A 27,484-nucleotide genomic window follows, 5' to 3' on the forward strand; every position below is an offset into this window, starting at 1 on the left:
CTACGTCCATTCTTTTTACAGTCTATGGTCACAGCACAGTGAGCACACAGACTCCCCGCAGTAAGTTACACACAGCAACACGGGCTACACACCTTGTAACTTAGGCTAACGATGTGGCAAACACCAGGCTGGTAACAATTACATTCATAGCCGTGTTGCTTCCTCCCTTCTCTTTGTCAGGTAAAACCGAGTAAAACGCGTAATTTCGGCCGTTTCCTGTGAGCCAGCGCGGGAATGTCGCCAACTACACCAAATACAAAAAGAACAAATACTGAAAAATACCACGAGGTGTTAGAGGAGCCGAACGGCTTAATCAGCGTTGTATCATCTCCTCTTGTAGTGGCTTGGATGAAACTGATATTTACAGACACGTAGAAGTTACGCACTATAGCTTTAAGTGAACTAAGACGCTGTTTAGTAGAGCCCCTGTAGCCACTAGGGGGTCCCCCAAGAGTGTTTGAAATGCGATATAGGCTGTGTAGATATAAGCCTATAATGTTTTAACACCAGTTGTCAATAGTAATCAAAAGCACAATAGTATAACTTGTAAATGGTCTGTGGAGTTTATACTGGTTTATTCAATTCTGGCTGCCTCTGTGTCAGAGCTGATGTCGCGTTTATGGGTAAGTTGTATCACACAGACACAAACATCAGCTGCCGCTCGGTTTTACAGTAGAAGCACAGTATGAGGAGAGAGCCAAAGGTGGAACGCTGCAAAAAAGGACATACACCTCCGGTACAAAGTGAGACAAGAAGAAGAGGACAGAGGTGGAGGAAAAACAACACTATTAAGGTGTGTTCGCATGACTAATCATAGTCATTTTCTTCCTAAATATTCACTCCTTGGTTTCAGTTCAGTACTGGTAAGTTTAGCTAACTGTTAGCTGCTAACATTAGCTATCGTTTTCTAACATTTGCTAGAAGCCAGATTCCCCATGTTAGATTTGTAATGTCTCTTGCTATTGTTCAGCAAGCAATGTGAACTTGCATGCTAGTTAGACTGTTATAGGCTAACCATACCTAGTTGGATAAAAATGTAGCTCAAATAACAGCTGTGAGTGAGCAGTTAGGGTGCACTCTGAGCAGTGCGCAGAAAGCTTTGACATCTTAATGTATTGTAATTTTATATTATAATGTTTTAAAAAACAGCTAAAATGCTAAAATATCGTGATTCATAACTAGAATTGACTGAAAAGGTGATAGTTCATAATTTTTTGTGGATTTTGAGTTGAGAATGCTCGTTGAAGATAATCTGTAGATCGGTTTTATCTGTAATCTACTGCTCCTGCCTATAAGGTGGAGGTGGTCGAGGGTATAAAAAGATGATTTAAAAAAAATGTTTTCTTTACCTTTTATATATTAACATGTTAGAAAACGCACTTCGGGTGACATTTTGAAGTTTTGGCTTGTTTTTTCTTTTTAGTTGATATGCAAGTATTGCGTGAGTAGCGACCGGTGTCTCGTTCGGCCTCGGTTGAAGAATGTGTTGCTAACTCATGAAACATATAACTTTGGACATGACCGGAGCTACCTCTGTGTCTGCCTTATCTATTTATTCTCTTGACTGGGGCCTAACAACAGCCTATTAACGACTACTATATAAAACTTGTCCAGGAGCTCCTAAAGTATTCTGGAGGACAACCAACACCACCTTTCCCTGTGTCGAGTGTCAGTGTCTTGTCACCTGATGAGGATACAGCAGGTGAGTTTTTATATGGGTAAACCTTGCCTATAGTGAGATGTTATTCTTGACGGTTACATTGCCTGTTAAGCTTCAGAGTGACTTCTTTTTACTATTTTTTCATGTTCAGCCTTGCTCTCTCGGGGTTTCCCACAGCGCTTTCCTGTTAAGGCGGCCGCCTTAACAACAAAGAGCTGCCGCCTAAACTAACGTCTTTTAAAAAAAAAAAAAAAAAAAATGTAGCGATATTACACCAGTGCGTGCTGAAAGCGAAACTTAATACTCGCACCCCCCCCCCCCCCCCCCGCCTACATACCTAACACATTCTCTGGGGGAAACACTGTCTCTGGTTGATGAGATTACTGTTGCATCTAACATGGCTACTTCTTTAGTTTGTTTTGTCATCTTAGGTCCATCTTTTGCTCATGATGGCAAACAACCCGAACGTCTTTGCTAAGCGGAAACCCTGGAAACAGTCTGAGGAGATAGTTGAATACCAAGGATTAGGTGAGTAAATGTCAAAGCTTGTTTTGATACAGCAGCGGAAAATTTCAAAATTGACAAAAATTCAGCCGTTCATTTGCTACAAAAAAGGTTTTTGCCAGTGACAACGGAGAACTTTTTGAAGGGCACAGCGCAAACGTAATTGATAGCGTGCACACTAGCCAAGCGTGGTTCTCGGTTGAATTCCAGTTTCCAAGGAGCAATTTGCAAGAACAAGTCAGAAACAACATTGTGTGGCAGCATTTTATTCAGTCATTAATAATAAAACATTAATGTGTCCACTTCACTGTCACCTACACATCAAGTTATTATTTACATTATAAGACAAAAACCTGGGAGCACAGCCCAGTAACATTGAGTGGAGAGGTACTACAGCTCCCTCTGGTGGCCAATCAGCACCAACCACCTCAAATGTTGCACACAGCAAACAGAAAACTGAGCAGTATCACTGGTCCCTTCCATCAACCTGCTAATATACATATGAGAAGCACAGCATCTCGAACAAAGTAGAAGAAAAGCTCATTCAGAGTCATTGATGATCAACAGTTTACTGCCCTCTGAGGTCAGTCACTGTGTTTTCCTCAATGCTGCTGTCAGCACTCACACTCACTGCACATATATCATCTAATATCTCATATTTTACATCTATGAACAAGGTGATATTATCTTACGTGTGACTGATGTTGACAGATGATCCAGTGACCTTCTCAACTTCAACTTCACTGTTCAAACAGATAAAACTGCCAGTTCACAGACCCACTGGTTTTTGTCACCACAGCTCACTGATTCCCATCCTTCCTGTCCTCTGACAGAAATTGCACAGTGACCTTCATCAGCAGGCTTACTCCATAAGCTGAGGGGAAAACATAATAATTATAAAGGCTGATAGATTTTATTGTTCAAATTGTTCAGAATTGTGTCTCTTACCTGTCAGCTGGATCAGCTCCATCAACCCATTTCCACTTCCCATCCACAACACTCAGACCAATCCAGAATTGATTTCCATACACGTTATTTCTGATATATATCTGAGGACAATAGAGACACAGTTCTCATAGATATTTAAATACACTGTGATCTACAGACTCTGTTTTTCAGTCCTTCAGGAAGAACTTTTAATTTCATCTAAGATATTTTTAATATTCTCAAAGTTTTCTCATTACCTTCTCTGCTTCATCAGCTATAACGACCAGATCTGAACCCTTTCCTCTGCAGTTTTCTCGAGCTTCTGTCCACGTTTTCTGTCCTGTGGGGTAAGGGTTATTAAATGCATAGCAGCTGGACTTTTCAGGTATCCAGCCTTTCTGACAAGGTTGACACTGTCTTTCTGTAATGACAGAGACAAACTAATTAACAACATTATTGTATAGTGATTGTATTATTTTTGATCAATAATTAAAGGGATCTGAACATACTGTTATTTTCTGTGACAGTAGGGCAGTAGGCTTCAATGCTCCACTTAGCTCGAGTGACGTTGGACTGAATCCACTCTGTCTTGTCATCTTGTATTTGTTGTGTTAAGTTGTTGCTCTGTGTCTTCAGCTCCTTGTTTTCTGTTTTCAGCCCCTGGTTCTCTGTAGTCAGGTTTGTGACCATGAGCTCTGAGACAGCATAGGCTTCTGTTAGATTTTCAAACATGATTGTGAGATTACTGTAGTTTTGTCTCAAGTTTTCGTATTCTGAACTGAGTCTATTGTTGTGCTCTGTAAGATTGTGATTTTCCTCCAGTAGAGCTGTTTGGTTTTCTTTTAACTTCCCCAGCTCTGTCTTTTGATTCAGTTGAAGAACTGCAAAGAAAAAAACAGCAATATTGAAATTTCAGTTTTTTTTATAATGCTTCGGAAACTCTTCCTGTCTGCTCTCCATGTGTTTATTATTAAAAGTAACAGAGTCTCTCCTGCTCTCAGTATTTTAAGACTTCCTGATTGTCAGTGTCCATCGGTTCTTCCTAAAGTTGGAATTTTTGACTTTTTTTTTGACAAAAGGTAGTAAGCAGTAGATATGCCCCCTCCCCACCCGCCCCCCATTGGGATTAAGTCATTTTCAAAAAGACATTGATTACTTGAGAACTGCATTCAGAAATGTGAACAGATTAGTAGAACAATTACAGACAGAAAACTAAACTAAAAGTGACTGTCACTGGTTACAGGAAATAACTGTCACTGTTATTCTTCAGGAACTGTCTCATGTCTAAGGTCATACATGAGCAGTGTTGTGGGTAACGCGTTAGAGTACTTTAATTACTTTTTTCGTGTAACGCGTAACGTAACGCGTTAGTTTCGTGCGTTGAGCAATCAGTAACTTAGTTATTTTAAAAAAAAAAGTAATCCGTTACTTTTCGCCGCATAAGGAAAGGAAAATCCCGACTGCAGCCTGCTTTTTGTCAGACAGTACGGCTAGACTACTGTGCAACCTGCGGATGTGTCAGCCGAGGTGCAGCGCTGTGATGCGTCTGTGCCCTGCTGACCTACGTGTGTGTGTGTTTCAATTCGCCAGCGAAAAGGACATAACGGTAAAATGCACACTGCGTTGGTGATAACCTTCTGTCGACCGCAAAAAATCCACTTCCAATTTAAGGGCCCATAGATCAGCTCGACATACGGACCTGCAGTCACAAGCAGCCCGGGCCAGCTCTCAGTGCTTGTTGCTTTCAGCAGCGCCCTCTCGGCAAGCGGCAGCTCAGTTCTCCCCCGGTCCAGCCCGGATCTCTACTCTATAGCTGCCATGGCATCAGTGTGATAGCAGTACATGTAACCGCATTTTTAAAAAACTTTTATTACACACAAGGCAGGAAGTTCACGTCTCGCCAGCCTTCCTCCTCTCTACACGTGAGTCCTCCGTTCAAACTGACAGACAGATCGAGCAGTGAAGCCGCTGAGAGGGATTCACGGCAACTCCTGAAAAAAAAACGCTATGTGGCATATTTTTGACTGTCTTTCCTGTTAATGTTATCCTGTATAGCTAATTTGGTTGGATGACTGATGTTATTCGTCAGGACTCGGTGCATTTAAAAGAGGCTGTGTGTCTGTCAGTTAAGTTGCAGCATGTGCGAGGCGCTGCAAAAGGCTTTTCATTTTTAGTAACGCATGAGTACTCTAACGCGTTACTTTTATTCATAGGTAACGCTGTAACGTAACTGATTACTTTTATTGATTTATTTTATATTTATATTTATATTGATGGTAATGTTGTGACCTAACTAACTACTTTCCAAAGTAACTATACCCAACACTGTATGAGCAGCTTGTTTCATATACTTACAGAAGATGCAGACTACTATGATGCCTGCTATCAAAATGACACAAACAATGGCCAGAAAAGAAGCCACCAGAAGACAGGGTAGATGTCTGGATTTTTCGTTCTTGTCTGGGATAAGGCTGGCTGAGTAAAACACAAACAAAAGTGTTAAGTTTTTTTTTTGCTTTTTTCTTTGTCAGATTACAACAACCGCTTGAACAGATCATAGTTTTTCCTCTATAGTTCACTTATTTGTCACTGTGTATTAGGGGTTGCACAGACTAGTCGACTAATCGACTAGTCGACTTTACTGCTCCACAATGACGTTTTGAGCTTGACGTCGACTAGTCGCTGATCATGTGACAGTAGCGGCTTGAAACAACAGCTGAGTGCGCTGAATGAAAAAAATACGAGCGCCGTCAAGCTGGATAGAACGAGATCGTACCAGACAGAAAGTCGGGCACAGAAAAGGCGAGAGAATCCGGTCAATTTTCAAAATAAAATAAATGATGATTAAGTTTGCTTGTCCGTCTATAAATATTTGTCAGATGCGTCTGCACACAAGACACACATCCATCCATACAGCGCTAGAGACAGACCTGTGTGTGTGTGGAAAACCGAGTAGCCTACAGACGGGTCGATGTTTGACCGGCGCGGACCAGCTAAGCGCCTGTGAGGCACTGCGCTTCCGCGGGCAGTGTGTCCGGGCTGCCGGCAATTAAAAAAAAAAAAAAAAAACTCCGCTCATATCAACAGCTTTACGTCGCGCACAACAAGAACAACCAACAACAGCAACAACCAACCAGGAAAAACAAAAACTGAGTGAAACTGTGACTGAGCAGGACTGTGATGGTGACGAGGCCTGTGTGTCGTTTTCCTCCCTAACTGTTTAATGGACGGTAGCTACAGTATTATCTTTTGCACTTGTATAGGAATGTGTTACAAAAAAACAAACTGATTTACAGCTTGTTGTTTATAAAGCTGCTGTTCTGTGGACTAATTTCTGTGCATGAGCTGTCAGTCAGTGAATACAGATTGTTGCAAAGCATTTCCCTCCTCCTGTGATTTTAGTTATGATGGGAAAAATATGAATGACTGAAATAAAGAAAAAATCCGCACACCATAGGAGCTCCCTTCAGAGGATTTAATAGCGTGACGTTTCGAGCAACAATGCTCTTTTTCAAACTTTTTGACTCAGCAGTTTGAAAAAGAGCATTGTTGCTCGAAACGTCACGCTATTAAATCCTCTGAAGGGAGCTCCTATGGTGTGCAGATTTTTTCTTTATTTCATTGATTCCTCCTTTATCCAGCACCCATCCCAATTGGGCCTACCTGATGTGTGTGTTTTTCTCACAATTTTGAAAAATATGAATGACGTCATCAGCGACTAGTCGATGTCGACTCGACTTTCATAACATTAGAGTCGACTTTAAAAAATCTGAAGTCATGCAACCCCTACTGTGTATAGGGTGAGTGTACCTATTACGCCTGGGATCCACTGGCGTTTGTTTCGTCCGGCGCGACGCGGCTGCCAGTTCATTTTCTATGGGACGCGTCAAACCGTTATGACGCGCCCGCAAAGCATTCTGGGTACGCAGCGCGTCCGTTCGAGCAGTTGCGGCGCGTCCAAAAGTTGACCGCAGCTCAACTTTATGCAAATGAATGCGTCCGACGCAGGGTCACTGTCCAATGGGGAGCGAGATAGAGAACAGCTCGGGGGGGGCGGGGGTCTGTTTGTCCACTGTCTGTTAACTCGCCGGTCTGTGTTCCCGCCTACCGAAGCGTCCGTTTTTTTGGAGGCGTCGCGTCCGGCAAGAAATCGCATTGACGCCAGTGGATCCTAGGCGTTAAGCCCACCAAATCTGCTTTTCAGCCATTTTTAATATATACCACCCCAGTTTAAAGCTTCAGTTGGTAACAATTATTCAGTCATATTTGCTGGAATTGTCACTATATTCTGATGGTCAGACATTAAATGAGTAATTTAGGACAAAATCCAACTCCTCTGGCTCCACCTACAGCCTGTAATCGTATTTGCCAAAATCCACCGCGCCCGACGATTCTCCACCAGTCAGGTAGAGGGAGCAGGAGGAGCAGCCAATCGCCGCTCCTACACGTCGTGCTATGGATACGGTACATCTTTTTTTTTTTTTTTTTTTTATGTGGGTGCGTTCATGGCTACTTTGTGTGTGTCTGTGTGTGTGTGGGGCGCTTGGCAGAGGTTCATAAAGGGACCTGACGGAGTATTGTCTTGAAATTTCCGACCAAGTCGCGGAGTTTACTTTCACTTTCGTCAACTTACCAACTGGAGCTTTAAGTGAAAACATTTTAGTTCAAATGATAGTCTAATGTCTAATTTGAAGTGTCAATCATTCATTTATACCAATTTTTAATGTTTTTATTGTTTAATTTGTCAAAATATACCAAAAATCTGGCATGGGCTTAATGGGTACTTAATGTACCCTTTAAGCCCATGGGTGTTCCAAATAAGCCCATTTCACGATTTGTTGATTATTTTCAGCTATTTTCATTTTGTCTCCACTCCTCTCCTCTGCCCTGTAAATGGCATTTGAAATAGGCATGATCGGCCTATTTGCTGTGTTGTCAACACAGAAAAAGCTAAACTTACAACATGTCTTCTTTGGAATGTAGCCAAAAAACTATTCATGAACAAAATAAAAATTAGAATGGAAATTACTCTTTAGTACTTAAGCTTTCAATATCTGTTGTCATTTTGTCTGTATCTCTATCCTACATTATACAATTGGCATTTACATATGGCCAAATTTTCTGGTCCAGCCAGCTGGTTGAAAGTGTTTTTATCTAGATTTCTGAAGACCCAATGACTGAGAGAAAGACAGTTTCCTGGTTCAATACTATTTTAAGGATAATAAATGAATCAATTTCAGTATTTACAACTAAACAAATAACTTTTTAAACGTAAAAACACATCTTAAATAGAAACAATTAATAAAATGAATGAATTGGCCGATGCAATATCACTAATATTTAAATTTGGGTATTTAATTATCTCAATTATGAAGCTGATTGATTAGGTGAGGTCAAACTTAGGCAGGAAAATGGTTCAAAAGTCGAAAGGAAGAAACTCTCCATTGAAACACAGCCAGTGGGCTTAATGGGAGCAGGTGGGCTTAAAGGGAACATCAGTGAATTACTGGTCAAAAATCAGAATATTTTTATTCTACACACATGACATTTAAAAACAACTACATGACATGAATCTATATAAGATGCACTAACATAACATGAAAAGTATTAATTGATCATGTATTTAAGTAATTAGCTATACTCATTTACATCTGCCCTAAATGGTGTGATTTTTTTGCTACTGTCCCCTTTAAGCCCACTTGGTAAAAATGTTAATTAAAAAATAAATAAAGATAAATATTCATATGTATTATCAATTTAACAATACAATAGGACATTCTGCATACAAAAATGTAAACTATCCATGTTTATCATGCTGTATGTCATGGCAATGAACAATGCTATGCAGTGGCTGTATTGATGCAGCATGTGGGCTGTTTGCTAGCATGCTAAAATGCATATTTTGAATTCAAAAGAAAAACTATTTCTAATTCTAGTAAAATTCTAACACATGTTTTATTTAAAGCACTAATCTCTTAAATTTTGGTTACAAATGAGTACTTAGCTAAAGTCGGAGTAGAAATATGGAATAAATATCGTTTTTTCAGGGCATCAAAATCACTGAAGTTTTTTTGCAACTTCTTCGGGAGCAGCAGGCACATGTCACACATATGCTTCGATAACTCAAGATTGACAAATCTGATTTGCTTAGAATAAAAAGTATAATTTATGTAACAAGCTGCTTCATTGGAAGAACCATGAACCAGCAAAAATGGTGATGTAGTTTTTTTTTTATTTGACTCAGAAGTCACAAGTGGGCTTATATGGTACGTGGGCTTAATAGGTACACTTACCCTAATGACTGAACAGCCATCCTCTTTTTTAAAATCAGGACAAAGGTAGAGGGATGCGCTGCTGTCAATTGTTCCGGTTCAGAGATCCTTCATTATAAGATATAGGCTAAAATTTCCAGGTTCTAGTGTTACATTGAGGCTTTGCAGATGTGATTTTACATCCTGAGCAGTCCTGTAACTACAGTCCAAACTTTATCAGTAGTGATAATGAATATGGTTGTAAAAGTACTAGAAGAAGTAGCATTACTAAAAATGTTCCTGGTTGCAGTAATACCTCAGTGTTTAGCCTTTTCTTGTGTTGTTGTGTTGTGCTTACCATTTGTGTCGGCAGATTGCTCAGATGTTTGACTTGGCCTGTTCACGTTGCTGTACACAGGTTCCTCCTCTTCAGCTGAAAGGTTAAGAAACTGTAAATTAAGAACTCTCTTTATTAGAAATCGGCCTTTCCTTGCTCAATGTTGATGATTTGTACACTCTCTTAAAATCAGCTCTGTTCAGGCTAGGAATAAAAAAACAGTCAAGTCAGCTACAAGATTTGAATTGTATGAGTTTCATTTCTTAATCTATAGAAACACTTTTTATGGTGAACTTACCATTGGTGTTGGAAGACTGTTTGGATGTGTTTTGCACTTCGCTGTACACGGGCTCCTCCTCCTTTTCAGCTGAAAGGATTAAAAAAAACTTTTTTCTTTGCCCACTGTTGATGATTTGTAATTTATTTGTTCATTCTCCTATAGTTTTAAGCAGCATTGGTCGCTGAGTTTACAGTTTGTATTTGGTAGAAACAGATTCCAACAGTATGACTGATAAGAAAAGCAAAGAAAAACTCCAAAGCGCTCTCTTGAATAAATAAAATGCCTTTAATTAATCTGGCATCAAGCCTTCATCAGGGAGTCAAACAGATAAAACACCTAGTTATTTTGTCTTGGTGTTCAACCAATGACAAGCTTCCACTCGGTTGCTGTGACCCAGAGTGGGTGTAGTCAGCAGCCAACTCCTGCAAAAGGGGCTTGGCCAAAACCCACCCCACAGGTAACAAGCCAGAACCCTGGTGTCCCGCACGGCAGGCAATGATGCAAACCCTTGTGCCAAGAGGTCAGTGACCGCTTAGCAGTCGGGTTTGCATGTCCTTTATGGGTGAGTGAGTGCACCCAGACTCTCCGTTACAGGAGCATCTCTAGTTTTGAGAAGGGAGTCCATGGAGGGCTCCCTGTTTTGAGCATTGTGATTGATAACTTTAATCCTCTAACAAGGTCATTTAATTATCAGGTAGGACATTAAATCCATTATCACAACAGCACAAGGAATAACTAAGTTCAGGCAATGATAGGAACTGAAGGTAAATGGACGTGCCAACACACTATTGTTGGCATATGTAATAATGGTAAATTACGTATGACATAAAAGCAAATGTGGAGATAGTCACATTGTTCATCTAGATCTGTCATATATTTTTTGTTGAAATGTTGTAGGGCTGACCGAATAAAATCGAAGCTTTGTTCGTTGCCATGGTAATCGATCATGAAGTCCGTGATCGATTGTTTTTTTTTCTTTCTTTTTTCCTTTTTGACACCGGTTGTCATTGGCAATTGTTACATTAAAATGAGTAGGCTACTTGGCAACCTGGAAACCTGCCAGATTTTGGAGATATGCAGTGTTTGTTTGCCATTACTTTCATTATTTCCGCAACGATCGCCATCGCCCCCCCCACCCCCCCGCGAAGCTTCGATTATCAAAATATGATAATCGGGTCAGCCCTAAAATGTACCTTTTTTGTGAACTTACCATTTGCATTGGCAGATTGTTTGGATGTTTTGTTTCGCACCTTTACTTCACTGTACACAGTTTCCTCCTGTTCAGCTGAAAGGTTCAGAAACAGTGAATTAATGTACAGTCTTTAAATGACAACAGCTTTCAAAGGCTGATTTCATTATTTGTTATTAGCCTTTTGATGACGATGATGATCATTGCATTTGTCACAAAAGTCACAAAAGTATTTACTATATACAGTACACTCCAAAAACATCTCTTTTGTGGTGAACTTACCATTGGTGTTGGAAGACTGTTTGGATGTGTTGTTTTGCACTTTGCTGTACACAGGCTCCTCCTCCTTTTCAGCTGAAAGGATAAAAAACAACAACTTTCATTTAAATTATGCCTACTGCCGTCTTTATTTGAAATCAATCTCTCTTTCTTAGCCCACTGTTGATGATTTGTAATTTATTTGTACATTCTCCTGTAGTTTTAAGCAGCATTGGTCGCTGAGTTTACAGTTTGTATTTGGTAGAAACAGATTCCAATAGTATATGATTGATAAGAAAAGAAAAACTCCAAGCCACTCTCCTGAATAAATAAAATGCCTTTAATTAATCTGGCATTGTCACCATGACATGTTTAAAATGACTATGACGCATTTTGGCATCAAGCCTTCATCAGGGAGTCAAACAGATAAAACACCTAGTTCTTTTGTCTTAGTGTTCAACCAATGACAAGCTTCCACTCGGCAGAGGTGGCAAAAGTACTCATATTCTGTACTTAAGTAGAAGTACAGATACATGTGTAAAAAAATACTCTGGTAAAAGTAGAAGTACTGATTCAACTCCTTTACTCAAGTAAAAGTAAGAAAGTACAGGCTCTGAAATGTACTTTCAAAGTAAAAGTAAAAAGTAAAAATGATTTTTTTTTGCCATTAATGAAACCTACATCATTTGATAATTTTGTTAAACAAAAAAAGTTCAGACAAAATAATCAAGATTGAACTGACCAGAGGCAGTGTTTACCATTAATTAACGCCACAGACTCTCACAAAATAATTATAATAATAATTTTTAAACAGCATTTCATCACCTCTCATCTCTGCCAGTCAGTCCACCTGCCGTCTCTCTTGCACGTACACACACACGCGCGCGCGCACGTACACACAGACAAGGGCACATGGACAGGTTGCGCTTTGCCGCTCGTAAACGGTAAATGCGCTATAATGCCTACAGTGTTCAACCCCCTCCATTCTTCCATGCAAGCTGCCTTCCTCCATGCAAGCTGCCAATGCCTACAGTGTTCAACCCCCCCCCCCCCCCCCCGACTCCATGCAAGCTGCCTCCATGTCGCTGCTACAGTAGCCTACAAGTTCTCTACCGCCCCCCCTCCCTCCTCCCTCCCTCTTCTTCTCCCTCTTCTCCCTCTTTCCCGTTCGTCACGTCTTTTTTTGCTTTTACGTCGTGTCAAAAAAAAAAAAAGTAACGAGCCTGTTTTTACAATGTAAGGAGTAGAAAGTACATATTTTTGCGTATAAATGTAGGGAGTAAAAGTAAAAAGTAGTCAGAAAAATAAATACTCAAGTAAAGTACAGATACCTGAAAAATCTACTTAAGTACAGTAACAAAGTATTTGTACTTCGTTACTTGCCACCTCTGCCACTCGGTTGCTGTATCTTGAAGATTGACAAGTAGTTTAGAGTGTGAACTCTACTTTGTGTTGCATTCTGTGACTCTTGCACAGCATTAAAACAATTAGCTATACCCAAGATGATGAAATTCTCCTACTGTTAGAGGATCACAAATGAAGAAGGAAACACTTTGCAATTTTCTCATTTTTTCCCCCTCTCATGTAGGCTGTGGTCACGCTGGAGTCTACAGTGTTGATTACATAATTCAACCACACTGAACAAAAAGCCAGTTTTACACATATTTGGCACAAGCAGATTAAAATGATATGAGTTCATGAAATGATGATGTGAGTTCACAAAATGGTAACCAAGGATAAATGGTCATACAAATGTATTACAGCTGGCATAAGTAAATGTTAAACTACATAAAGTTGTGGTTAATGTAAAGACAATTACATTGTGTAGACGTGAACTGTATATATTTCATTTGTCAATTCATAGTGACCACTTCAGCATCCTGTGTTACTGAAGAAAATACCAGTACAATACAATTATCAAAAATCATTATGAGGTAAACTGAGGTGATAGCTTCAATGTTTTTTCTCCTGAGAGGCCATGTTTGAAAAAACTAAATAAATGGACTTACCTCGAGGTTGGGTTTTTTGTTTGGCTTTGAATACAACTGAAGCGTAGTTGACCTCCTCCTCCGCCATCACCACAGTTGTTAAGACCTATCTGAACAGTAGACTGAGAAGTGCTGCTGTAATAGAACCGTCCCCATACCAGAAATGATCGTTTCCTCTGTTCAGCTTAATCTATTACTCAAAGCCCCAACATGAGAAACTTCTGCTTTTTTGTTGAGAAAGTCATCTGCATTCAAGGCTGGCTGAGAGTGCATCCTTCAAACCATGTATGCTGCACTACTGTATCATGTTTAAGATAATTTTCAAATAAAAAAAGACAGACACTGCAAACAGTGTGCATGCATTAAGAGCACTGCTACCATGGATTTTGGACTCCATGGTAGCTCCATTGTCTTAAATGTTTGCTTGGTGCCATATCAGCAAACCCAAATCAGGCATCATAACCAAATTAACTCAACTCAGTGTGTGCCTGTTACTGTCTGCAGCACCCATTGAACATTTACACACTTTTATTGTGACAACAGTATTTTTGTACTTCTTTGTGCTCATAAATGTCTCTGTCCAACAAGAAACTGAATCTGTGACAGTTTTATTATTCTCACATCTGACTGTCATGCATGTTGAATATTTGTGGTTTGTCATGTTTGAGTGTTTTCTCAGCCAGGCCTCCTCTCAGAGCCATTAATATGACTTTGAATCACACATTCATGGTCTCCAATTCATGACTGACAATTAGATTTTAACCATGAATCTTTTTTCAACAGCATTGATGATGTGAAACAGCAAAACCGAGGCTTATCACGATATCAACCCTAGTCCAACCCAAACTCAGACTGTGGAGCCACCTACTTTTGCTGTAATTACACAGACAAAGGAACACACAGCTATTAATGACAAGCAGCTAATTGCAGAGGTGGGGACTTGGACTCGGGTCCTGATTTTGATGACTTAAGACTTGCTTGATCAAATCAAAAAAAGACTTGGACTCGCTTGGGACTTGATGCCAAAGACTTGAGACTCTACTTGGACTTGAGAGCAAAGACTTGAGACTCTACTTGGACTTAACCCTCTTGACTTGAAATTCAAGTCAAGTCACATGCAGCAAGCACAAATATTAAAATATTAAAAAAAAAAAGTGTCACATCAATGTTATACTGGAGCAGCCAGCCAGAGACATTCTGTAGAACCCCATCAGTCTTGGCTGTATAATTAATGCCGACACACTTACTGTGCGTTCACACCAAAAGCTTCCAAAGCGTCAAAAACGCTCGAGGGTGCGCTTCAGACAAAACAGCTCCCAAAACGGCAAATATTTTCAGCCGCTTTAGTCGCTCGTCATGTGACTGACGTCAAAGTTCGATCGCGCTGGTCATTGGGGAGCCGAAATACAAAAAAAAGAAAAAAAAAGGCAGCCGACGGACATCTCTATTCTGACAGGCTGCCGCCGGTTGCCGCCGAACCGCGTCATAGCTAATTACCCTAAAGTTAAAGCAGAAGTAAGCTGAATTTTTGTTATATCTTCCCACGGCAATCACTTACATAGAGTGTTTGGTCTGAAACACGGGTCTGTCAGTCACTCTGCTCTGCTGTAAGCCGAGGAGAAAACTTTCCTTGTATCCTACAACCTTTATCCAATGAGGAGAGAGAACGGCATAAAGGGGCGGTCCTCTCTGTGTGTGCAGCCAAGGGATGCGCGTGAATGTGGTGACGTAGGGACGAGGACCAATAGATCCATGACGAGGGCGGGGACTGCTAACTCCATCGGCTGACAAGAAGTTAGCCAAAACGTCCGGATCGCTTACTTCTGCTTTAACCAGGGCTCAACTTCTCGTCTGGTGACGCTTTCGACGCTTTGGAAGCTTTGGACGCTTTGGAAGCGTGGCGACGCCTGTTGACGTTTTGGTCGCTCAGTGTCGCCAGGCTCTCATTGAAAAAGAATTGACTTCCGGCGTTTTGACGCTTTGGAAGCTTTTGGTGTGAACGCACATAATGCCTACCACACACATAAAGATGGCTGATTTTGCCCCGATTTCCCCCCTTCTGACCAAAGACAAAAATCGCCCAATTATAGGCTTTTAAGATTATTTTATGAGATTCTCCTGTGGTGTGTGGTGTTTTAAGATTTAAATTCTCCCGACAATCGGCTTGTAAAACGGTTGTCGGCCCCGACAATCGTGACCGTTTGGATCAAAAGTCGGCTTGTATGGGGGAACCCGACAATCCTGAGTCACCGGCTCCGCGGAATGTGACGTGAAATTGAATATGACCAATAAAGCAGTGAGCTGACTGCAGCACACGTAGCATAACAAACCAGCGTGGCTAACGACTCCATGGCATGGATGTATTATATTATCTTATTATAGATCCATGCTCCATGGCTACCATCAACAGAGTAGCCTATGTCAGATCACGTTTGATCATGCAAGATTTCTGATGTGTTACTGTACGTCAATTTTAAATAGCTTTATTGGCATGAGAAGGCAGTGCTTAAAGCATATCACTAAGAATATTAATAAAAAATAAACAGATGAATAAGTGGCAGAACATTAACAATAAAATCTGAACAACTTAACAATTGAGGCGTGGTTGTTCTGCCCTGAATATGTTTAATATGTTTAAAAGACACTCAAAATGACATTGAAATGTTAATTTACTGTTTTCTACATTTATATGTATTTCCGGCGCTTTTATTTTGAAAATCTCCCGAACCGGATGTAGGAAGTAAAAACGTAAACGAGAGGAAAAACGAGTGTGTGTACATCGTCTCACGGCCGCATCAATGCAGTTATCTCTCAGAAAGCAATGGTTGTAAGTGTTACACGTAGTTTAAAGGTTTGATAAGATGTGTTGATATATTTCAAGGGTATTTTGTGTGTAAAAGTAACGGTTTAATGCTGTGCTTGTGTGACAGTAGCAGAGATGGGGACTCGAGTTTGCGACTCGGACTCGAGTCGCACTTAAGTCGCACCCACAGAGACTTCAGACTTGACTTGGACTCGTGCCCAAAAGACTTCAGACTCGACTCGGACTCGTGTTTTGAGACTCGTGAACAATCATTGTTTTTTTTGGCTCGTGCCTCCCTCCTGACAGGACGACCGACGATCTTCTTTATTTATTTTTCTTTTTGCCGTTAACACACCACTAGCGGAGCAGCGCCACATGGCCGGTAACGTTATTCAGATGGAGGTTAGATCTTCATATTGAACTCCTACAGAGTGCAGCCAAACACCAGTGTCTAAAGAGAGAGGAGCAGCAGAGCTCCTCTGACAGCGCAGTCAGCTGCTGCGGGTGAGTGACAGGTGACTGAACTGTTTTTTTTTCCTTTTCTTTTTTTTAATAGCGGCACCGTCTGTAGCCTACATGTGAGGTACAACACGTCCGTTTGTTGTCAGACCTTCCTTCACGGGGACTAGCTGCTGCACATATCAGGCTACTGTAGGCTAAATCCTCCTGTTTATTTATGTTTTTGCTGCGCAATATGACTGAAGGCAAGTATAGTCTGGACATGTCGACACGCCCCCATGAGTTGACGGACCTAATTAAAAAAATAATAACAACCAGTTCTTCTCTCAGAAACATGCGGTTCCAGAAAGGTTTTGCTGCACATAAAGATGTGAGCTATACAATCCTGATCTTATGACCTATAACAGCCTAAATCATTTTCCATGTTGTTCATCTGGGTTTTCTGAATTCAACAAAGCAAAAAAAAGAGAAAAGGCCAGTGCAGAGGGGCAGAGCAGCCTTATCTTTCTTGACTCAGAATACAGTTTCCTTTAAAGGAAAGCTTTCATTGTGTGTTTTCTTCATATTGCATTGCAATATCCTGTTTAAAGTGATCATATAATAAACAACTAATCAATACGGTATAAAGGAGTGATAATAACCTACAGTAAATGCTTTGAATCTCTTAGATATAGCTGTGCAGTACTCTTAGTAGACCGGATAGCAGCAGATGATAGAAGGGTCATTACAACCAGAAGAGACAGGAGACTTTTATTTTTTAGAGACTTGAGACTTGACTTGGACTCGTGACCAAAGACTTGAGACTTGATGAAGTCTCACCCCTCAAAGACTTGAGACTTGACTCGGACTCGTGACCAAAGACTTGAGACTTGACTTGGACTTGCAAAAAAAGACTTGTGAACATCTCTGGACAGTAGTGTATACTTACCTGCTAAGTTGCTTTGTTTTCTAGCCTGCTGTGCTAATACCTGTTGAGTTAATATGAAGCAGTCAACACATTGATACTGATATTTACATGACTGTTTATTAAGACATTTTTTTGTATCTTTCTTTTCTAGTTTTACACCAAATTCAGTGCAGTCAGAAATGCTGACTTATGTGTAAGCAGATATTAAAGGAGCAAGCCGCTCACTTCCTGGCTCTTGAATAAGGAGTTTGGCTGGCTGTTTAATCTGTGTTCACGCAAGAGCATAACACATAGAGAGAACAGTACAGTAAAAAACCATATCATCAGAGGGATTCGCCTGCTGCAGTTATGGAAGCCCAGACAACGCAGAAGGATGAAAAGGCAGCGTCAGAGGCCAGCTCAAAGCACACATCTTCCTCCAAGCATTCAGTGGCTAGCGCTGCTGCTAAGGCCAGAGCCGCAGCTGAAGCTGCACGCACCAGAGTTGCATATGGACAAAAAGAGCTGGAATTGAAAAAGCAAAGAGCTACAATAGAAGCGGATCTAGAAGCACTAGAACTTGAAAAAGCAGCTGCTGCTGCTAACGCAGAGGCTGAGATTTTAGAAGCTGCAGCACGATCAGAATATGAGGACATAGGCAGTGTCCTCAGGAGTGACGTCTCACCACAGGTAATTAAACAGCGAACAGAGGCATCAGGCATGAAAATCGAAAATTTGCCGTTTTGAAACCAAAATAGATGACCTACGTGAATCGTGCAGATCCGATGAGAAAATATTTTTTTGGGGGGGGGGGGTGTGTCAAGTGGCAAGTGATCGGGAGTATAGATTACGAGAGCCTTTAATTGAGAAGAGAAACAAAGTAGAAGTAGAAGAAGAAGAAAACACCCACAAGCGCGAGAGCACCTGATTGGGTTGTGGTGTGCAGTCCAGAGCGGCGGCAGCGGTGACGCTGCGTGAAGTCGCCACATTGTAATTTGAGCCGTTACAGCGCGACCTGTCCATGTGCCTGTGTGTGCACCAGCGCGCTAGAGAGAGACGGGCCGCCACAGACTCGTTAATTAATGCAAGTTGGTTGATAAGTTTCGTTTTTACCACCACTAGTATGCATGTGCCCTTCTCTCTCTCTCTCTCTGTGTGAGTGAGTGAACAGAGAAAGAGCGCTATGCGGAGATGAATTAACGAAACGATATTGCGTTGATGGAAAAAAAAAAAAAAGCAATGTGAATTTGTGGCTTGGTCTTGATTCTGTGGCGCTGCACCACATTGGTCTACGTATGGGAAACAATAGGTGTGTGTTTGAGTAAAATGGTCGTTTGTGTTTCATTCTATAAACTACTGATAACAATTTCTCCCAAAAATTACAACTGGTCAAAATAACAAAAAAAGATGCAGTGTTTTCAGACCTCAAATAATAGAAAACAAGTTGATATTCATTTTTAAACAGACCACTAATGTTTTAATTTAGGAAGAGTTCAGATTAATATCGATGGAAATTTCAATTTTAATCCTGCAGCAGCAGTGATTGATTATTTAATGATGCACAATAGTTCTAAGATTTTCTTCTAAAATAAAGTCAATAATGACATTTTTTGTGTTCTCTTTGTATTTGGAAAAGTATCAAAAAACATGTTGGTACCAATACCGGTACCAACATGTTGGTATCATAACAATAATGTTATATAGCATAATGTGACCATACTTTATTATACACTCATACTGTCTTGTAGTTCTGCTTGAATAATGTCTTCTCAAAATGCATTAGATTGATGCTTTCAAATATGAAATATTCAAATTTTTCTTCCGGGGGGGCCTGCTAACCCCTAGAGGGGTCGGATCCTTCTCACCTTTTTGACCCATGACCCGTTTTCATGTCTGATATGATCAGATGTTTTCACACTGCTGCACTTCCTCTTTTATCAATTAGTATTTAATGAAGTCAAAACATGATCTGTAAAGTGAACATGGTGAAAAATTAACATATGCAATCAGACAAACTGAGCAGCAGCTGATGAGCTCTTTCCTAACGAAGTGTCTTCATGAAACATTAATATTTTCAACATGATTCCAATTTCCAAGGAGCAATTTGCAAGAACAAGTCAGAAACAACATTGTTTGGCAGAATTTTATTCACAGTCATAAACAACAAAACATGAATGTTTCCACTTCACTGTCACCGACACATCAAGTTATTCTTTACATCACAAGACAAAAACCTGGGAGCACAGCCCAGTAACATTGAGTGGAGAGGTACTACAGCTCCCTCTGGTGGCCAATCAGCACCAACCACATCAAATGTTGCACACAGCAAACAGAAAACTGAGCAGTATCACTGGTCCCTTCCATCAACCTGCTAATATACAAATAAGAAGCACAGCATCTCTAACAAAGTAGAAGAAAAGCTCATTCAGAGTCATTGATGATGAACAGTTTACTGCAGTGACTGACTCTGAGGTCAGTCACTGTGTTTTCCTCAATGCTGCTGTCAGCACTCACATTCACTGCACATACTGTATATCATCTAGGGCTGAACGATTTTAGGAAAAGATCTAATTGCGATTTTTCTGGCAGATTTTTCGATTTCGATTTGTTTCACGATTTTCTTCAAATCATGTTTCAGTGCAATATACATAATGTACAGTAACATTTAGGGATGTCCCGATACCACTTTTTCACTTCCGATACGATACCGATATTGCAGCCTTCAATATCGGCCCGATACCGATATTGATCCGATATTAGGGGTGGTGGAAAAAAAAACGATTTATATTTTTCAAATTCTAATACAAAGGAGATCCTCCTGTTGCTGACTGACAGGCTGCTGCTGTCATGTTCTTCTATGGGACAGACAGTAGTGAGCTTACTTTTGAACTGTAAAATATTAAAAATTAAACCTTATTTACAACTGTTATTGAATTACTGTATGTACATCAATGTCAAACAAAAGGCAAAAATCTTCTTGCTTCAAGGTTTTATTTGTCACTCCAAATTGAAGATTATAGCCTGCCTTACAGTAAAAATGGCATACATAAAATAAAAAGAGGAGTAAAGCAATATATTAAGCAGCAATATTTAAGCATCAAAGATGTTTAATCAAACCCACATAGTTTGAAACAACGTTCAAAACACACAGCCAGTGTCACAACTAAGCATAAAGCCCGCTAGCTTAATGCTAACGTATAATGTAAAACGCCATAGACAGGCTAACATAAATTAGCATCGTTAATTTAATGCTGGCTTTAGCACTGTTACTCGAGCCCGGTGTGAACGCACCGTAACCTGACCGTAACACGGCACAACATGTGGACCACCTGGTCTTCCTCCAGAAGAATCTGACCACCGACCTTTAGAGCAATATAGCGTATTAGCGGGCAAGCGCGACCTGTCCATGCACCCGTGTCTGTGTTGTTGTTGTGATCATGTGATCTCTGCATGCTGCAGCCGGCCGCTCTTCTTCTCTGGCGGCCGGCGCACCAACATTAAGGCAAGTATATCTCGGCCCTAAGGTGCAGTACCGCCACCTACTGTGTTGGAGTGTGAACGACAGTCACCATCATATGGGACAGAAGTGGCAGGATGGCACGGAGACGGCATGCATGTGTGAAATAGTCGAAAACAGATCCTAAGTCAGTCAGGAGCACTAAAAAAAATCGCAGCTTTGACGATCACGTGATCGCGCTGTTTGAAATCGCGATTTCGATCAGAAAACGATAAATCGTTCAGCCCTAATATCATCTAATATCTCATATTTTACATCTATCAACAAGTTGATATTATCTTACATGTGACTGATGTTGACAGATGATCCAGTGACCTTCTCAACTTCAACTTCACTATTCAAACAGATAAAGCTGTGTTTCCACAGACCCACCGGTTCTTGTCACTACAGTTCACTGATCTCCATCCATGGTTTTTGAATAAAACTGCACAGTGACCTTCCAAAGTAGGCTCTGTCCATAAGCTTAGGGGAAAACATGATGGTTAGATGAAGGCTGATAGATTTTAATATTCATATTGTTTAGAAATGTGTCTTTTACCTTTCAGTCGGATAACTTCCATCGACCCACTTCCACTTTCCATCTTCAACTCTCAGACCAATCCAGAATCCAATGGATCCAAAACTTTGATCAATGGCATTTGTCTGAGGACAATGGAGACACAGTTGTCAGAGATATTTAAATACACCAAGAACACTGTGATACAGACTCTGTGTTCCAGACCTACAGAAAATACTTTTAACTATTCTAGATGATGTTTTTAATATTCCCATTACCTTCTCCATTTGATTAGCTATAACGAGCAGAAATGAACCCTTTCCTCTGCAGTTTTCTAGAGCTTCTGTCCAGGTTTTCTGTCCTGCAGGTGGAGGGTCATTAAATGCATAACAGGTGGACTCCTTATGTAACCAGCCCTTCTGACAAGGTTGACACTGTCTTCCTGTAACAACAGAGACAAACTAATTAACAACATTATTGTGTAGTGATTGTATTGTATTGGGTCAGTAATTAAAGGGATCTGAACATACTGTTATCTTTTATTGGACAGTAGGCATTGATGCTCCACTGAGCTCGAGTGACGTTGGACTGAATCCACTCTGTCTCCTTGTCCTGTATTTGTTGTGTTAAGTTGTTGCTCTGTGTCTCCAGCTGCTTGTTTTTTGTTTTCAGCCCCTGGTTCTCTGTAGTCAGGTTCTCGTTCTTTACAGTCAGCCCCTGGTTCTCTGTAGTCAGGTTGTGGTTCTCTATAGTCAGGTTCTGGATCTTCACAGTCAGCCCCTGGTTCTCTGTAGTCAGGTTCTGGTTCTCTGTAGTCAGGTTCTGGTTCTCTATAGTCAGGTTCTGGATCTTCACAGTCAGCCCCTGGTTCTCTATAATCAGGTCCTGGTTCTCTATAGTCAGGTTCTGGTTCTCTATAGTCAGTTTCTGGTTCTCTGTAGTCAGGTTGTGGATCTTTACAGTCAGCCCCTGGTTCTCTGTAGTCAGGTTGTGGTTCTCTACAGTCAGCCCCCGGTTCTCTGTAGTCAGGTTCTGGTTCTCTGTAGTCAGGTTGTGGATCTTTACAGTCAGCCCCTGGTTCTCTGTAGTCAGGTTGTGGTTCTCTACAGTCAGCCCCCGGTTCTCTGTAGTCAGGTTCTGGATCTCTACAGTCAGGTTCTGGTTCTCTATAGTCAGGTTCTGGTTCTCTACAGTCAGCCCCCGGTTCTCTATAGTCAGGTTCTGGATCTTTACAGTCAGCCCCTGGTTCTCTGTAGCCAGGTTCTGCTTCTCTGTAGTCAGGTTGTGGTTCTCTATGGTCAGGTTTTGGATCTTTACAGTCAGCCCCTGGTTCTCTGTAGTCAGGTTGTGGTTCTCTATAGTCAGGTTCTGGGTCTTTACAGTCAGCCCCTGGTTCTCTGTAGTCAGGTTGTGGTTCTCTATAGTCTGGTTCTGGATCTTTACAGTCAGCCCCTGGTTCTCTGTAGTCAGGTTGTGGTTCTCTGTATTCAGATTTTGGATCTTTACAGTCAGCCCCTGGTTCTCTGTAGTCAGGTTGTGGTTCTCTGTAGTCAGGTTCTGGTTCTTTACAGTCAGCCCCTGGTTCTCTGTAGTCAGGTTGTGGTTCTCTGTAGTCAGGTTCTGGTTCTTTACAGTCAGCCCCAGGTTCTCTTCAGTCAGGTTTGTGACCCTGAGCTCTGAGAGATCATAGGCTTCTGTTAGATTTCCAAACCTGTTTGTGAGATCACTCAAGTTTTGTCTCAAATTGTGATTTTCCTCCAGTAGAGCTGTTTGGTTGTCTTTGAACTTCCCCAGCTCTGTCTTTTGATTCAGTTGAAGAACTGCAAAGGAAAAAATAGCAATATACATTTTTGGTTGTTTTTATCACAATGCTATTCTTGGAAGACTCTTCCTCTCTGCTCTTCATTGCGTTTATTGTTAAAACCAATTGCCTCTCTTGCTTTCAGTATTCATTAAGACTTCCTGCTTGTCAGTGTCCATTGGTTCTTCCTGAAGATGATTTAACTCACACATCTGGAAACTTTAAGTAAACATTACTGAAAACAAACACAACAGTAGGGTAATAGAATGTTTCTTATTTTCACTCTAAATATTGTTAACCATGCTGCAGGTTTTTATGTTGTTACATGCGATATTTACACAGAAAGGCAGTACAGATTTGTGGAACTATACAAGTCCGCTCGCTTTTCCACTGTTTTGGTTACGCTCCTCTCGCCCATGTGCATTTGTTGACAGCGGAGCCGGCAAAAAATCAATAAATGGAGTGGTGGATAACGTTACATAACATACAATGTTACGGCGTGTGCGTTTGAGTAGTCTTAACCGTCATGAACAAAAGATTACGGGTTACGGAGCGCGCTTGTGTGTATTTGTGTGTGCAGAGACAAGAGCTGGGACACCGGGCCGGCGGCCAGGGACTACACTGATGTTGCAAGGTTGGTTTTCAGCCGTGAGACGCCAGGTGAAGACAGAGAGCCTCCATTCTCACTCGTACAAGCCACAAGTCATCTAGTTAACGATCACAATTACTCTGGAGCTTTTTAATTAAGGTAAAAATGTAGCATAGCTAGAGAAATCCTGCTTAGTTCCTCTTTAAGACATGCTTTCTTTCAAACTGTGCCTGAAAATCGGCAGTACGGCATCAACACAGCACCAACACGACAGTAACATGCCTGGTTAGAAAATAAAACAGTATCTAGTATCTTCTTCGGCGCATAATCTTTCCCCACATGCCTGTGTCACTTTTGCACTTCCTGCTAGAGTGCCCCACGGAGGCCGTTAGCCAGTAAAAATCTATAAATTAGCCGCATCGTTGTAGCCTATAGGCTGCAGGGTTCAAAGTGTGTGAAAAAAGTAGCAGTTTATAGTCTATAGTTTATAGTATATAGATTTTTTGGTAAGTTGTTTTTTTTGTTTTTTTAAAATCAAATATACAAAAATCTTGCCTGTTGAATGTGTCAGCATATTCCCTCATTAACTACTGCATTCGGAAATGTGAACAGATTTAGAAAAGGTTTAGAAAGCTAAACTAAAAGTGACTGTCAATGGTTGCAGGAAATAACTCTTATTCTTCAGGAATTGACTCATGTTTGAGGTCGGGCATGAGCAGCTTGTTTCAATTACTCACGAGAGACTGCTATAATGGCTGCTATCAAAATGACACAAACAATTGCCAGAAAAGAAGCCACCAGAAGAGAGGGGGGGCGTCCGGATTTTTCATTCTTGTTTGCGATGAAGCTGTCTGAGAAAAACAAACACAAACAAAAATGTAAGGTTCAAGTTTTTTGTTTTTTTCTTTGTCAGATTACAATAACTGCTTGAACAGATAAAAGTTTTTTCTCTTGAGTTCACTTGTGGAAAAAATGTAAACTTTCTGTTTTACAGTTTGGTATTTGTCACTGTGTATGGTATTTGTCACTGTGTATAGTAATAAGGACAGAACAGCCATCCTCAGTTCTTAAAATCAGGACAAAGGTAGAGGGAAGCACTGCTGTCAGGTGCCCCTGTTCAGAGATCCTGCCCTATAAGATGTAAAATTTCCAGGCTCTAGTGTTACATTGAAGCTTTGCGGATATTATTTTACATCCTGAGCAGTAATCATCCTGATACTAGGGGAGCGCGGGGCACAACCTAACGCGGGGCAAGTTGAAACACGGACTTTTTATCCAGACGCACAAGTCAACTTCCGCCAACTTCCGGCCACAGGTCCGTATTAGTTAGCACTTTTATGTGGAGGAGATTCAGAAGATCCCGCTGCGATTTCACAGAGTTATGTGCGAAAGTGTGTTTTAGCGCCATGAAAGTATATTTTTCCATATCGCTAGTTTTTTGGTTGCTGAAGCATGTGTGCAAGTCCCCAAAACCATTCTTATATCATCTTTTTCAGCGTTTTCTTAGCTAAAAAATGGTACCATGCTAAAGCTTGTAGCTAGCTCGTAGCCAGTGCTAGCTAGGCAAGAGTAAGGAAACTACATGAGGGGTTAGTTGTAACACTGTGTTACAACTAACCCCTCATGTAGTCTTCGACATAAAACAGGGGTGCAAACTTAACCTTTCGGCGAAAATAGCAGTTTTAAATGCAAAATAGGTCATTAGTGTCCATAATAATTTGAATTATTAATAATTAAAAAATAATATATATATTGGCCTATTTTTTTTTCCTTCCATGATTTTGTCACCTCGTCAAAAAACTGATCAAGCACAATCATAACATAAATAAATAAATTACACAAAACAGAAATAAAAATTAAGATGAAAATTAAATAAAAATAAAAAACAAAACAGTGTGTGACAGGTTTGCACCCTTGATATAAGCAATTAATCTCCCGAATGAGGTCTAGAAAGAAAAGGGAGAGTGATCATTATTATTATTAATATTAATATTATCATTATTATTATTAAAATACATTATAGGCTATCAGTTAAACTTAAAATAATAATTTCATGTTACATTTTGGAGAGCGTTTTTTTTGTTCTAATGACAGCCTGATTAATTCCAATTATATTAAAGCTTTTTTGAAAGTGCTCTTCATCTTTTATTTTCTAAAAATAGCAATGTTTTTCTTACAGAGTATCTATTAGTATCATAGATGGACAAACAATCAGTCTTCAGATAAAATTGTACTGAATCAATTGTTTAAACAAACCTTTCCAGCATGCGTTACAACTAACACCCTCCCTGTTACAACCTACCCCACCAGTGGGGTAGGTTGTAACATTTCACTTCCTCCATCTGTGGTGAAATTGTAAAAGAATGGTAAGTTCTAGAAACAAACTTCCAGTGCTCATTTGTAGTAGAGATGTGTATGTTGCTTGTGTAAAAAAAAAAAAATTATCTAACTCAAATATATCTGTAGATATTTACCCAAAACAAAATCCGTTAGGTTGTGCCCCGCTCTCCCCTACAGTACAGTCGTATTATCAGTAGTAATAATGAAAATGGTTGTAAGTACTAACTAGAAGAAGTAGCATTACTACAAATGTTCCTGGTTGCAGTAATACCTCAGTGTTGAGCTCTTGTGTTGTTGTGTTGTGCTTACCATTTGTGTCGGCAGATGGCTCACATGTTTGACTTCGCTCCTTCACTTTGCTGTCCACAGGTTCCTCCTCTTCAGCTGAAAGGTTACAAAATTGTTAATTAAAGAACTCTCTTAATTTGCCCAGTGTTGATAATTCTCTTGTTGTTTAAGGTAGCTGTGTGCAGGCTGGGGGAAAACAATCCATTCAAGTCAGATGCAAGATCTGTATAGGTTTTATTTGTTAAATTATAGAAAAGACTTGAGTGTTATCAACACTTTTTTGATGAAACCTCATCCATTTAAAAAAAAAAAAAGTTTTTATTTATATGCACTACAAAACCCTGCTGTATTAAAAAAAAAATCACAATGTTGTAGGTTGTAAGTGTTTAGCTCATAGTTTTGTTTTGTTTTTGTTTTTTTGTTTTGCACAGATAACTCACTTAGCATTGGTGTTGACAGACTGTTTGGATATTTTGTTTTGCACTTGGCTGTACACAGGCTCCTCCTCCTTTTCAGCTGAGAGGTTAAAACGAAACAATGAATTAGGCCTTTCGCCGTCTTTATTTGAAATTAGTCTCTCTTTTTTTTGCCCAGTGTTGACAATTTGTCATTTATTTGTACATTCTCTTGTAGTTTTAAGCAGCTGTGGTCGCTGAGTTTACAGTTTGTACAGTATGATTGATAACTTTAAAGCAGAAGTAAGCGGAATGTTTGTGTTAATATAAGTCTTAGGGTGTATTCACACCTGTAGTGTTAGTGCGCACTAAATTTAGATCGCACTAAATTTGGTCCAGTTTGGGTCAGTGTGAAAGCACATCGCACTCTAATGCGCACCAAAACTAGTGCGACCTGAGGAGGTGGTCTCGGTTCGGCTCCAGCCGAACTCTGGTGCGCACTAGTTTATGTGTGAA

General features: G+C 40.4%; 1 protein-coding gene and 1 long non-coding RNA gene across 2 annotated transcripts in view; one reads left to right on the forward strand and one right to left on the reverse strand.

Moving 5' to 3' along the window:
* Window positions 1-3,108: 3,108 nt before the first annotated feature.
* Window positions 3,109-27,484, reverse strand: part of LOC146972670 (uncharacterized) — a 32,166-nt gene continuing 7,790 nt past the window's right edge. The window contains exons 5-10 of the mRNA XM_085803241.1: window positions 27,020-27,089; window positions 26,595-26,671; window positions 5,447-5,566; window positions 3,601-3,972; window positions 3,349-3,512; window positions 3,109-3,213 (exon numbers count right to left, since the gene is read on the reverse strand). Of these exons, the coding sequence (XP_085659367.1) occupies window positions 3,109-3,213; window positions 3,349-3,512; window positions 3,601-3,972; window positions 5,447-5,566; window positions 26,595-26,671; window positions 27,020-27,089 (908 nt within the window). The remainder of the gene's footprint in view (window positions 3,214-3,348; window positions 3,513-3,600; window positions 3,973-5,446; window positions 5,567-26,594; window positions 26,672-27,019; window positions 27,090-27,484) is intronic.
* LOC146972671 (uncharacterized) lies at window positions 22,874-23,447 on the forward strand. Its single transcript, XR_015037899.1, has 3 exons — window positions 22,874-23,025; window positions 23,110-23,172; window positions 23,215-23,447. It is a non-coding gene; the product is annotated as an uncharacterized LOC146972671 (long non-coding RNA).

This window comes from Trachurus japonicus, chromosome 16 (assembly GCF_045865225.1).
Source record: "Trachurus japonicus isolate A0001 chromosome 16, Traja_1.0".
Taxonomy (NCBI): Eukaryota; Metazoa; Chordata; class Actinopteri; order Carangiformes; family Carangidae; genus Trachurus; species Trachurus japonicus.